This window comes from Oryzias latipes, chromosome 18, assembly GCF_053564925.1.
Source record: "Oryzias latipes strain Hd-rR chromosome 18, Olatipes_Hd-rR_3.1".
Classification (NCBI taxonomy): Eukaryota; Metazoa; Chordata; class Actinopteri; order Beloniformes; family Adrianichthyidae; genus Oryzias; species Oryzias latipes.
In genome coordinates, this window is record NC_136254.1 from 26,751,653 (window position 1) to 26,764,245 (window position 12,593).

The 12,593-nt window shown below is 39.7% G+C and overlaps 1 protein-coding gene across 22 annotated transcripts in view; it reads left to right on the forward strand.

Moving 5' to 3' along the window:
- The window catches only part of LOC101165348 (adhesion G protein-coupled receptor L3), a 315,230-nt gene that overhangs the window by 239,185 nt on the left and 63,452 nt on the right, over positions 1 to 12,593 (forward strand). For all 22 annotated transcript variants that reach the window (XM_023948942.2, XM_078936168.1, XM_078936171.1 and 19 more), the window contains one exon: positions 8,423 to 8,606. In XM_023948942.2, coding sequence (XP_023804710.1) covers positions 8,423 to 8,606 — 184 coding nt within the window. The remainder of the gene's footprint in view (positions 1 to 8,422; positions 8,607 to 12,593) is intronic.

The following is a 12,593-nucleotide window of genomic DNA, read 5'->3' on the forward strand; positions in this document are numbered from 1 at the left end:
ATCCCCCAAATCGTTTTTTTTATTTCCAGTTTTTCTGATGAAGTATGCTTCGCAGGGTTAGAAGTCCGTCATTTTGTTGCATGTGCGCTTGTGCGTTTGCCCAATTTGGGGTTTCAGCTTTGTGTAAATGACGGAGCAACTGAGAGGAAGCAGCTGGTTAACAGGAAACGAGGAGTGAGGAGAAATGAGTGCACAGAGCTGGTCAGAAAGGAAAGACACGCCGAGATCAGCCTCTGCCAGAATCAATTTCCCAGACCGAGAGTTCATTTCATCAGTCAGCGCGCAGATAGTGGCACACACGCCACAGCTTGGCTTGGACTGGCGCCAAGCTCACACTAATGTCCACCTCTGCTTCCCTTCCTCTCCGTCTGCACTGGTACAAATGGACCGCGGGCTGCAGCTTTTTCACAGTTGGTCTTCCCCATGATCAAAGCGGAACTTTCCTGTAGTGATTCCAGTTAATGACCAGCACGCCCTTGTGCAGCTGAAACTTTCCTGTTCAAGCACCTTCATCACAGATTGGGATCGAGATCGCTTCACCGCCTCTTTGGTTTTCCTTTTGTGTTGCTCAGATCTACTGACTGAAACTTTTATCCCGTTTATCCATCTTCTATTTCTTTGGGGTTTGAGTCAGAGGGGCAAAAGTCTCAATAGGGAGCCTTTTTCCTTGGCCTTGCAGTTCTGACAAGTTTTTCTCAGATCAGCTGAGACATGTTGTTGTCATATCGCCACTGTGGGTTGGGGCCTTCTCCCTGATGTCGTCCTTAATTGACTTTTCCTGATGTTCGGGGTCAAAGCTCTGCTCTCTGTTGCTCTTCAATGGCTGAGCTAGGCACTTTATTTCTAAAGGAGAGCCCCACAACCCTGAAAAGACCCCACGTTTCAGTCTCCCGTACATTTATCTTAAAGACAGACTCCAATGAAAATCCTAGTTTTGGTCTTTTTAACAGGTTCTTCTAGCATTCTTCTCATGATGGAAGACATATTAAATATAAAGAAAATGATTAAAATCGCATTTTTGAACTGTACAGCTGGATGGCGCCAATTTTGTTGCATCGCTAACATGCTAAGCTAATGTTAGCTTTGGGTTTTCAGGGACTGTAAGCTGGCGAAGAGAGAATAAACAAAGGGCTCATGGGAAATATGCACTGGCTTACTTCTGTGCCAAGAGTTCTGATGAATTACAGACTTACTTTGGCTAAAAACAAAATAAACTAATAAATTACCACTGGGAACACTTTGAAAATAGATAAAAAGATGATCGGTGTGGGACTTATTTTCTAAATTTATTTAGAAACTAAATTTAACACATGATTTGAGATTTTGAGACTTAAATCTGTCTTCATCTCAGAAAAGTAGTATAAGGTCTGCATTACCACAGACGCTGTGCTTATCTATCAGTGGATCACATGTTTTTTTTTAAGCAAAACAGAAGGATCTCTGGATCCACAAGAGGGAGGAGAAGCTGGGTCCCCCTCACACCAGCCAATGCACTTCCAGCTTTTCTTAGGAGAGGCTGAAAAGCTAAACTAAGTTGCTAAAGCTAACAGACTTTTTCTGGATTTTGAACCTGAAAGTACAGTTTTGTGCACTAACAAAGTGTCCGTTTGGGATTTGAAACTGTTATTTAGGTGCTGGTGTGTTCAAGGACCGTCATCCCTCACCTATGAAGAGAACCTGGATGACTGTGTCATATTCCAACTGCACAGACTGGATTGAAGTTCTGTTAACCCTTGTGCTATTCTAGGCACTTTAACATTTGGAGTGGGGTCATCTAGACATTTCAAGAGTAAACCTTTTTTTTCCAATGATTTGGGATCTTCACTGGTGTCCATGGATTACATGAAACCCTCTTCACCTTTATCCACCTTTGTCATGGTAGAGATAACACGTCAATGTAAGGATCGGGACAGCTGCACCCCATAGGATGGCACAAGGGTTAAGCTGTAGTCATCACTGGCCTTACGGGTGGATTCGGGCCGTCTGTGGCAGAAAAATGGCCAAACACTCAGGTCCACCTTGCCTCAGGAGATCCCACCAGAGGCAATCGCCACAAAGCTCCTGAGAACATTTAACGCATAAACCCATCCATTTCCATATTTTATTCAGAAGGGTTCAAATAGAGTCTGGCTGGGACTTTGAACACGCCGACTTTTCACATGAATTCTGACCTTCAATCAAGATTACACAGGTCTAACTCTTTGTTTGTGGTTTTTGTTTTGTTCGTCTTTGTTGATGTTTTTCTTTCTCTTGGGAGGTTTAATCTCTGATGATTTGTGATTGAATAGAATTCTGCCCTTTAATGCACAATTTGTCAGGAAAAAAAAATCAATTTGACCCTTAATCGAAAGAAAAGGTGACGGCTTTCATGGAAAAGACATGACATTTGAAACCCGCCGTTTCCAACTTTGATTGGCTTTACGTGTGCTTACATAGAGATAAGGAGTAATATGGGCTTTTTTTATTTTAAAGTTTCTTCAAGATCATTCCAAGTTTTGTGTCTTTACTCTAAAAATGATGGCCTCCAAACTCTACAATAGAAAGAAAATAAACAAAAACAAGCAAAAGGTTTCTTTTATGAAGCAAAGTAAGCCACTACAACCTGAATAAAAACACAAAATTAAAGGTAGTAAGACCTAGTAAAGGTTAAGAAAACCACCGTTCTTGTAAAAAAAAAAAAAAAGATTATTGATGCTAAAGTCCTTCAAAAGAATTACTTTTCTTTCCCCAAAAAAAGACAGCGCGCCTTATAATCCATAGTGTCTTGTATGTGGTGTAAATCTGCTTGTTCTTACTGATGTCGAAGGGATTTTTTGAGAGATATGCGTAGTGTATTTTCAACATAGTGTAATGTTGAAATGTCCGTATGTTTTTTTTTATATGTTGAGCATGCTAGTGCAGGTAGCGGGTAGTGGCATCGAGCATTTATTTACGTTTTGCTAGCAGGGTTGGGAGTTAGCATTGTTTGTTTTAGGGGTACAAGTCTGTTTTTTTAAGAGTTGCAAAGAAGGTTGGGTGTTATTGTTAACCACGCCAACGCGTAGCGCGGTCTACCTTTTTTTTACGCGTTACTAAGAAGGGTGGGAGTTATCGTGGAGTTAGCATGGGTTGTTATAGCGGTAAAAGCCTAATTTTTAAGAATTGAAAACAAGGTTGGGTGTAATTGTTAACATGCCAATGAGGTGTCCGCCTTTTTTTACTTGTTACCAAGAAGAGTGGGAGTTAGCATAGTCACCGTAACATTTGTTTTCAAGGTATCAGTCGTTTTTTTTTCATGCTAGGTTGTGAAAATGCTAATGTGTAGCATGTTACAAACAAGTTAGTAAAGTCTGACCAACTGATGGACTTATCACTGACTCTTTTGTCTCTTTAATTGTGCCTATAAGTTCAGTGCACCCTGTATATGACAAAAGTTTGAAAAAAGACAATTTATTGATAAGAAAATAAGAGAGAAGGAGAGTAGAAGTAGACAAGAATAGAGGACAGAACCCCAGTGCACCATAGTTTCCCCAACTTAAAACTTTTAACAACCTACTAACAACTTTATTGTTATTGTTAAGTATAATTTAAACAAATTAACAGTAAGGTAAATAATCTCTGAATACTAACTAGTCTGACAATAAGCCTGTCCAAAGAGGAATGTTTTCAGTCTACCTTTGAATGTAGAAACTGTGTCGGCCTCTCTTACACAAGCTGGGTGCTTATTCCATAAAACAGGGGCTTGATGACTAAACGCTCTACCTCCAACTGTATTTTTACTAATTCTAGGAACCACAAGCAGTCCTGCATTTTGTGAGTAAAGTGTTCTGTTTGGGTGGTAAGGCACTATGAGGTCTTTACTATAGGATGGGGCCATACCATGTAAGGCCTTATAGGTTAGCAGGAGGATTTTGAACTTAACCCTAGATTCAACTGGGAGCCACGGAAGTGAAACCAACACAGGAGTGATGTGATCTCTTCTGCTACCTCCTGCTAACAATCTAGCTGCTACATTCTGAACAAGGAATGTAGCAGGAACTCTTAGGACACGCTTCTTACAAAGAATTATAGTAATCCACTTTAGACGTAACAAACGCATGGATGAGTTTTTCGGCATAACTTTTGGAAAGTATATTTCTGATCTTAGCTATATTCCGCAGGTGAAAAAATGCAGTTTTCCACGCCTGAGATATGTGAGCATGAAATGATAAATCTTGGTCAAATAGAACCACTAGGTTTCTAACTGTGGAATGGGAGGCTATACTTACACCATCCAGGGAGACTATCTGAGCAGACAGAGCAACTCTGAGGTTTTTAGAACCTAGTATAATGACCTCAGTTTTTTCTGGGTTCAAGAGGAGGTAATTAATTGTCTATATAAATAGATAAATACAATTGCGTATCATCTGCATAACAGTGAAAACTAATGCTGTGTTTCCTGATTATGTTTCCTAAGGACAGCGTATAAAACAGGATGGGTCCTAAAACTGAGCCCTGTGGGACTTTGTAGCTAACTCGAGTGCAATGAGAGGACTGCCCACTTACTATTAACAAACTGGCACCTATCGGATAAGTAGGATTCAAACCACTGGAGGGCAGATCCTCTGATCCCTATGTCACGCTTTAATCTTTGGAAATAAATACTGTGGTCCATAGTGTGAAAGGCTGCACTGAGGTCTAACAGGACCAGGATAGAAAGTAGTCCCTTTTCTGAGGCCAACAACAAGTCATTAAAGGCTCTAACTAGTGCAGTTTCCGTACTGTCATCTTGATAAGAAAAATAGTAAGTCACATCAAAGAGGTGCTCCATCAGAGCAGATGTTTCAACAGCATGGAGCCTAATGGCAGATTTCTGCTCTGTATTCTAAGGGTTTGACTAAAAACATAAACTCAACCCCCAACCCCCCCATTCTCTGACTTCTCATCAACACAAAGTCCACCACTGACGCTAAAAAATGGGTTGTTTGCATAAAAAAGTGGTAAATTCTCTCTGTCACCAATGGACTGCTCAGTTTCTATGGTAACACGACCTAAAGCTTGTTCTCTGAAGCTACAAAGCTCCCTTTACAATAAACCGTGCTTACAATACGCTTGATCAGATGAGATTTATGTTGATTCTGTTCGGAAAATAGAATGGATCAATAGTTTGACACGCTGATACAGAGAAAATGTGCCAGAACTTTTTGGTGGTGTCAATCCACAGCAATGTTGAAGTTTAGGACATTAGGTTGAATGTCCTGGTCTGGGTGGGCACTGTGGCAATGTTCCTGTGGCCGAGCGGGCCCCTGGTATGAATAGTTTCCCAAAATACTGTTTAAAATATAATACTGAGCCAAGACTTAAGTTTCCTTTAAAATTCAATTTTACAAGTATTCATTGCTTGTGTGTGTTAATGGAGGGAGGGGGGTGGGTAAAGGGTGGAGTGGGTGTCTCTCTTTTTATTGATTTATTGTCTGATTTTATTTTAAATTGTACAGAGCTTCGAGTCACTTAAATGTTTTTAAACCTGTTTTGTAGTTTCTTGTATAGATTTTGTAGAATGGCAGGAGTTTATTAGAAATTTGCCTCTGAGTTGTGGGCGGGACTATTGTTGGAGCAAGTCCACCTCCACTTCCCGTCACCCACCTTACATGCTTCCCCGCTAGCTTACAGCCCCTCACACCGCCAACCAAACATTGTCGTTGTTGCTTAGACAACGAAAATGAAAACATACATGGATTTACGCTCCAAATACGATCTTTTCAAACTGTATTTGTTTCGACTTCCTGATTCACAACGATTTTAAAGCTTTTAAATCCCCAGCTAAATGAGTCTGGAAGGATTGATTGTGAAAGTGAAATGTTTTGCACTGTTTGTGTGTTTTCTTTTTTATTTGTCCTCCAGCATCAGAAAAATGCCACAAGAAGATGCTGAAAATCCTCATTTTGTACTGTTTGCACAATTTATTTCTATTTATTGTTCTGACATTGTCATTTTTTGTTTTTTTCTCACTTTTGTTAATTTTTTCTATTCTTAAGTGTTTTATGTCGCACATTAGCACTGCAGCAAATTCCTATTCTGTGAAACTGCTCTGTTCACTGAAAATGGCAATAAATACTCCTTGAATCCTTGAATCCCTGAAAACACCAAAAACAACATTTTTATTGGAGTGCGTCTTTCAATTGATTAGAGAAAAAAATGTAAAGGTAGTAAAGAATTGTAAGGGAACTAGTTTTTGTTATAAAATCATACATGGGGAGTTCTTAATAGTTAAATATCCTGTTAGGGTTCAGTAAGAACACCCAAAGAACCAAAGCCAACCTTAATTCAGCCTGAATGTCTTGATCTGCCGTCTTCTCAGACTTTACTACCTTGTTAATCCTTTGCATCTTTTACCCGAACCTTCTCATTCTGACTTCATCTCTTGAGCTTCGTCATTGATTATCTTCACACCTTTATTCCCTTTTAAATATCGTCTCTTCATGCCAAAAGGGAGGGGAAAAAAAGCAATAATTAGACATGCCTCTCTGCGAGTCCATCAATCCCTATACTGTAGAGCCCTTTCTGAGGTGTTCTAAGAAGTGAGGGGAATCTGAAAGTGCAGAACAAAAGGAGGAGGTGATCATACCAACGCCTGAAGAGATGAAGCTCTTTAATTGAGAGAGAATCAACCTCTGCCTGTAGCTGAATGTCAGAATCTAATACTGAATACCGACATCAAAGTTCTTTTGATTTTTTTATTTGTGCTTGTGTTTTTAGTGGTTTGACGTTACCTTGGGAAAGCTCGCTGCGGTGTCATGAGTTTTTCTATATCAGTCTAGTGCTTTTCCAATCAACCCTCATGGCTTTTGGCGCACTGATCTTAAGGCCGTGTCACACAGCCACTACGTACATTTTGTACATTTTCCACATAAATATTCATTCTTTAATGATCCATGCGTTATATACGTACTTCACAAGTGTTCGTCACTCGTTGAGGTGTGCAGATGTCCGTCCAGGGTTTCAGCCGATGTGAATTCGGTTTTGAGCTGCATTGAGCAAAATTTTTGGTCCGTTGAGAACGACGCAGTTTACAATCTTACGCAATTATTTGTGATTCTTTTCAAGATGCATACGCAAATTTGTGGCTTTCTATGACCATTCCACGCATGTCTAATGGATTTTGATGTATAACTTTTATATTGCGCATATGGTGCACATATAATACTAATTCTGGCTTTTATGTTGATTTAGGTGTTCTTTGCGGTGTATATACTAGAACCAATCTATTCTAGCTGACAAGTACTTTTTGTTGGGTATATTATATCACAAATTCCACCTATTCTGGTGCAAAGAAAAGCGGCTATGCAGCATTACGAAAAGCAGCTTTTCTCTGCGTCAGAATCAGTTACCTTATGTCAAAAAGCGTGTCTTGTTCATGTGTTGCTGGCGACATTTCCGTTGTTAAAGAGTTAAACATCAGGTGTCCATTTTTGACCTACTTTCAGCACTATTTGCACCCTCTCCCCCACAGCCAATTGAAAATGTCCCCAAAGTCTTTCATGATATATCCATCCAAAAGGGGTTTTAAATTTTACTTTTTGGTTTTGCAAAAGATTTACTCACATTTTACTCAAAAGCCACTTTCCTACAATCCTTTTCTTCTCATGTAGATCTAAGAAACTCTCTGGTAGAGCTCGGATATCTACATTTACATTTGTGTTGGAATTACTAGTGATATTATCCTTGACCACCTGCTGTACGATAATGGCTTTCGCACATTTCTTTCTTACCATGGGCAGAGTTTCCTCTTTGGAGAGTTGACTCCAGTAAGGAAACGCTCTGATTTGCCGCTTAGTATTCCATTCATAATTCTTGCTATTGGCATTTTTAAATCTTTAATGGCAGTTCATTTTTTATCTTGTCATGAGGAGGTTCTTGTTTTTTTCTTTTCTTCACTTGCATTGCTCTGTAGCTGCCGTTAAGCCCTATCTTCCGTTTATTGTTGTATTTGGACTGAAGAGAAACCAGATGAGTGCTTTACAGATCCCCCGTTTTTACATCACTGCTATTTTTTTGGTTTGTTTGTTTGTTTATTTATCTGAGAGCATTTGTGTTGGGACCAACCGCTCACGTAGATTGTTTGTCAAACCAATTAAAGACTCTAGCCTGGAGTCATGCAAGCATTGGCCTGTGGTCGACATGTAAACACTGGCTGCTATTCATTTACACGATTCCTTTTGCTGCAGACGAGGAGACAAAAAGAAAAATCAAGATAACAGCAAACTGAGCGTCGTTCCAGATTCACGCCTTGCTGCTTTTGTGCCCAAAGGCAAACGACCTAACTGCAGTTTAAACGGTCTCCTGAAAACATCGTCTTATTGTTTGTATTTGCTTTTTGTGCCATTTTTGTGTCATCACACATTGTCGTTTGGCGCCGAGTTTTTCCTCGATTGCCTCTTAAGTTCTGCCATTCGTTCTGCAGGCCATGGTGGAGACGGTCAACAACCTGCTCCAGCCTCAAGCTCAGGCGGCGTGGAGGGAGCTGAGCACGAGTGACCAGCTAAGAGCCGCCACCACGCTGCTGGACACGGTGGAACAGGGCGCCTTCGTCCTGGCTGACAACCTGCTCAAGACAGACATCGTACAGGAGAACACGGAGAATATCAGTAAGTGGAACTTTTACTCCACCTTTTTTTCTTTGGGTTGTTTTTGCTCTCAGTACACTCAGCCCTACAACACTTTCACTATAAAAAGTTACAATTATCACTTTTGCCGGGTCGTTTTTACCCGATATAATATAACCAACAATACGTACTTGTCATAAAAAAATAGATCAAAACCTTTTCTTTTATTTTCAACTGTGGTATGTGTAACAAAATGGAAAAAAAGCATAGGAAATTCCTAAAAATATGCTCAAAAATTACTGAAAATTAGAATTTGAGAATGAAAAAATACCATAAAAAATAATAAAATGATGCTAGAAACTTGGTCTTTGGTCCTCCCATTCCTGGGTCATGTGAGACTTCCCTGGTAAAGGCTCAGACTCCTTGACATGCGACACATTGAAATTCATGTAATTAGTTTTGCTCGGGTGAAAATGTTATTTTATTTTATTCATTTATCTTACAGGGACCGTGGACATTAAACGCATGGCTGCAATGCACCAGAATTAGCCCAAAGGCTATTTTTCATCTGTAGTCCCCGGACAGGTGTTAAAATCGTCTACCTATAAAACCTCAAAGCATCAATTAAATACATTAATAGAAAATATACATGTACAATAAACAATCATTTAACATGCATAAAAACATGCACACAGTGAGAAACATAAAAACAAATATAAAAGACACAGAGGTGATCACCCGGCAAAAGTGCTCAGGGGTTCAAAAAGAACAGTTGACCACAATGACGGGAAAAAAATTAACTGTCAGAAGAAAACTTGCTTGTCTTTAAGCTGTTATACATGTTAAGCATCGTCTTCTTTCTCAAAATCTTTCCAGTAGTCCCTTGTTTATTGTTGCTCACATTTCGCAGATTTTCCAATGAAGGAAGCCAATTTCAAACTCCCTACAGTAAAGGAAGACTTGATGTCAGGATTTGTATTTCCAAGATGAAAGTACCATTTTTTTTTTCCTCATCCCAGCAAATCAAATTGCATTTATTTGGTTTCTTTGTTTTTTCCGTGTACACCAGCTCAGAACAAATTATCTACCCAAGCTGTGCATAAACAGATTATTAACTCATCCGGAAGACGCAGCCGTGGCTAATTATGACACTTTGAAAAAGTCGTAGATTAAATCTGAAGGTTGTGGTGTTTGATTTTAAACACTCTGCTGTTTCTTTGTTGAATGTGTTTCTGTCGTGTTTGCTGGCTGGTTTCACCGCACAGATGTCAATCCAAGGTGTGTTCCTGTTGACATCCGCACTTCTCACGGAGGAAAATGGGTTTTCCTGGAGGTTACATTTTGCAGGACCCCCCATGCAAAAACCCAATTTTCATTTTTGATATTATTCTTTTTGCAAAACAGATGATGGATGGATGGTTGGATGGATGGATGTCTCTGTAAATATTTTTCCCAATTGACAGGGCTTAATAAAATTATTACAAAAAGTGATGGTATGGTGTATCACCATTCTTTCTCAATGTAAGACTTTTTCCCCCCTATGTTCCTGCTGCCATGGCAACCTGAAAATATAGGTCTACTTGCTTATAAGGAAGCCAGCGTAAGGAGAATTAATAAAAAAAAAGGGGGGTTTATTGCATCTGGCACATGATTCATTTGGGTATTAAGAAGACGGCAGCTCATTTGGAGTGGAGGGAAAAAACGGCTGGATTCAATGGAGATTTTGTAGCACACAGTGGCGGTTTATTTAATTATGCACTGGTGACACATATACTTGGCCTTTTTTTGTCTTTTGCTTGACTTTTTATATCATTTCCATAGTTTTTTTCTTTTTTGGCCTGATGGTTTGTTCCGTCCTCTCACAAAATACAAATATAAACACAGATGTGTTGGATTTTTGAGCCTCTGAAGCATCTAGTTTTAGGGCTCAAGATGATATTTTCTTTTTTCTTTGGAGATGCAGATCTCTGCTCAGCCATTGTGTTTCCTGTTTGTTTGTTTGTGTTTACACGTTTCATTGCGCGTGCTCCTTCGGGGGCTTTGTCTGCATGAGAGCCTGCTCTGACTCTCTGCGTGATAATCTCATGAACAGATTTCTGACGATTAGCGCATTATTCAAACCAGCTTTGAAGGTATAGCCTTCGGGTCCAACAACTCCTATGGCATCAAAGAAATTCCCCGAAGCCTTCGGTAAGCTCTTTTTAAAAAAAAATTTCTTCTTTTTTTTTTATAACACAGCCACATGAGGGAAAAAGGAGAACAGGCAAGTGGGAAGAAAAATGTTGCCTTTATTCCAAAGGGGGGCGTGGAATCCAGGGAATGGGGATCTATCTGGGGTATTGTCTTAGCTAAGTTGAATAAGAATTTATAAGGCAAAAAAAAAAGAAAAAAAGAAAAAGTGGCCTTTACAAAAACACAAGAGAATACCAATAGAGGAGCTTTTTTCTTTGTCTCTGTCTTTAAATGAAACTATGGGAAACAGTGGTGTGAGAACAGATACAATGGGAGGATTAAATATGCCCTCGCTGCAGCTTTTTAGTCTGCGCTAACCTTTATCAAAGTCACGATGTCATCAGATCACAGGCTGAACGCTTTATCGGGTTAAAGGAAGTTTCTGTTGCTTACCCTTGAGTGACTTGTGTTTCAAACTGAGAGTTCCCACCTTGAACTAGCTCGCCTGTTGGCCTCAGAGTTCTGCTCAGGGGCGGAGCTGAAGGGGGTAAAGGGGGGCCCCCCATAGGAAAAAGCTTGCCCCTCCAACTTTCGAGTCAGAGCTAATACTATTATGCACAAAGATTCAGAAATCACTTATACGAGCTTCATTAAGCATTGCAAAAATAACAAAATATTTTCAATGAAATGAAACAAAAATATTATTAATATATAGAAATACATATTTCATCTGTAATGACCTTCCCTCCTCCCAGATAAAATATTCTAGTTCCGCCCCTTCTTCTACTATGGTAGGCAGTTTTGGTTCCAAACAGGTGAAGTTTGTATCCTTTAAAACCACTGTTGATAGTTGGGCCAATAGTTTGTTAGTTTGGTCACATATATACTGTAGCTCTATTTACTGTTGTTACTTGAACACTTCTTCTGCATTGCAGTCGGTAGTATATATTGACACACACACCTACAGTGCCCTCTAGCGGGTCTTCGTGGGATGATAATGAAAATATGAGCCTATTTATTTTGAAAAAGAAAAAAGAAAATCACATAGAAGTTGCACCCCCCGGCCAAACTGCACAAAAAATTTGCAACTTCAAAAAATGCGGTAACTGTTAGTTTGGTTTTGAGGATGGTACTGCATATTTTTCTACGGTAGTCCCAGCATCTTTTCAAAACAATTACTTGAACATTCTGGCATTATTTTGTTGGACACCAACTATCACAGAGTTGTGAGGGGTAAACGGGGTTCATCGGAGGTTAAAATACAGTATTTTGCCATATTTATGGCCACTACATGTGGACAACAACATCGGATGAACATTTCAAGACAGGGCGGTATTATTAAAGCAGTATATGGTATTACTCTTAGCATAGAAAAAAAGTATGGTAAAGTTGGTAAAGAACCTTTTGGTCAACAATGCCACCAGCACTGGCCTATACCTGTCCAAAATTGGCACAAAAGTGGTCATTAGCCAGATAAGTCCCATGTGGAACGTAAAGAAATGTATCCACACACATGCACATGTACATGTACATGTACGCATTACAGTAAGACAAAGTACAGTGCTTCTTCAGAAAAATAGCCACACACCCAGACAACCTAGTAGGCCTTTTGTGGCAATATCGACTCTACTATGTCAGAGTCACATGTCATCAGCAAGCAGTGATTGGTCCTAATCGGTCTAAGTTGGCGTTTCTATGGCAACTACACCCGCCAATCAGGAGTGAGTTCACTGGAAGTGCACACCCCTACCACTTCAATTCAATTCAGTTTTATTTATACAGCACAATATCACAACAATAGTCATCTCAACGGGCTACACAAAATCTGTCACTTGGTTTCACCGTTGGAAGTGGGGG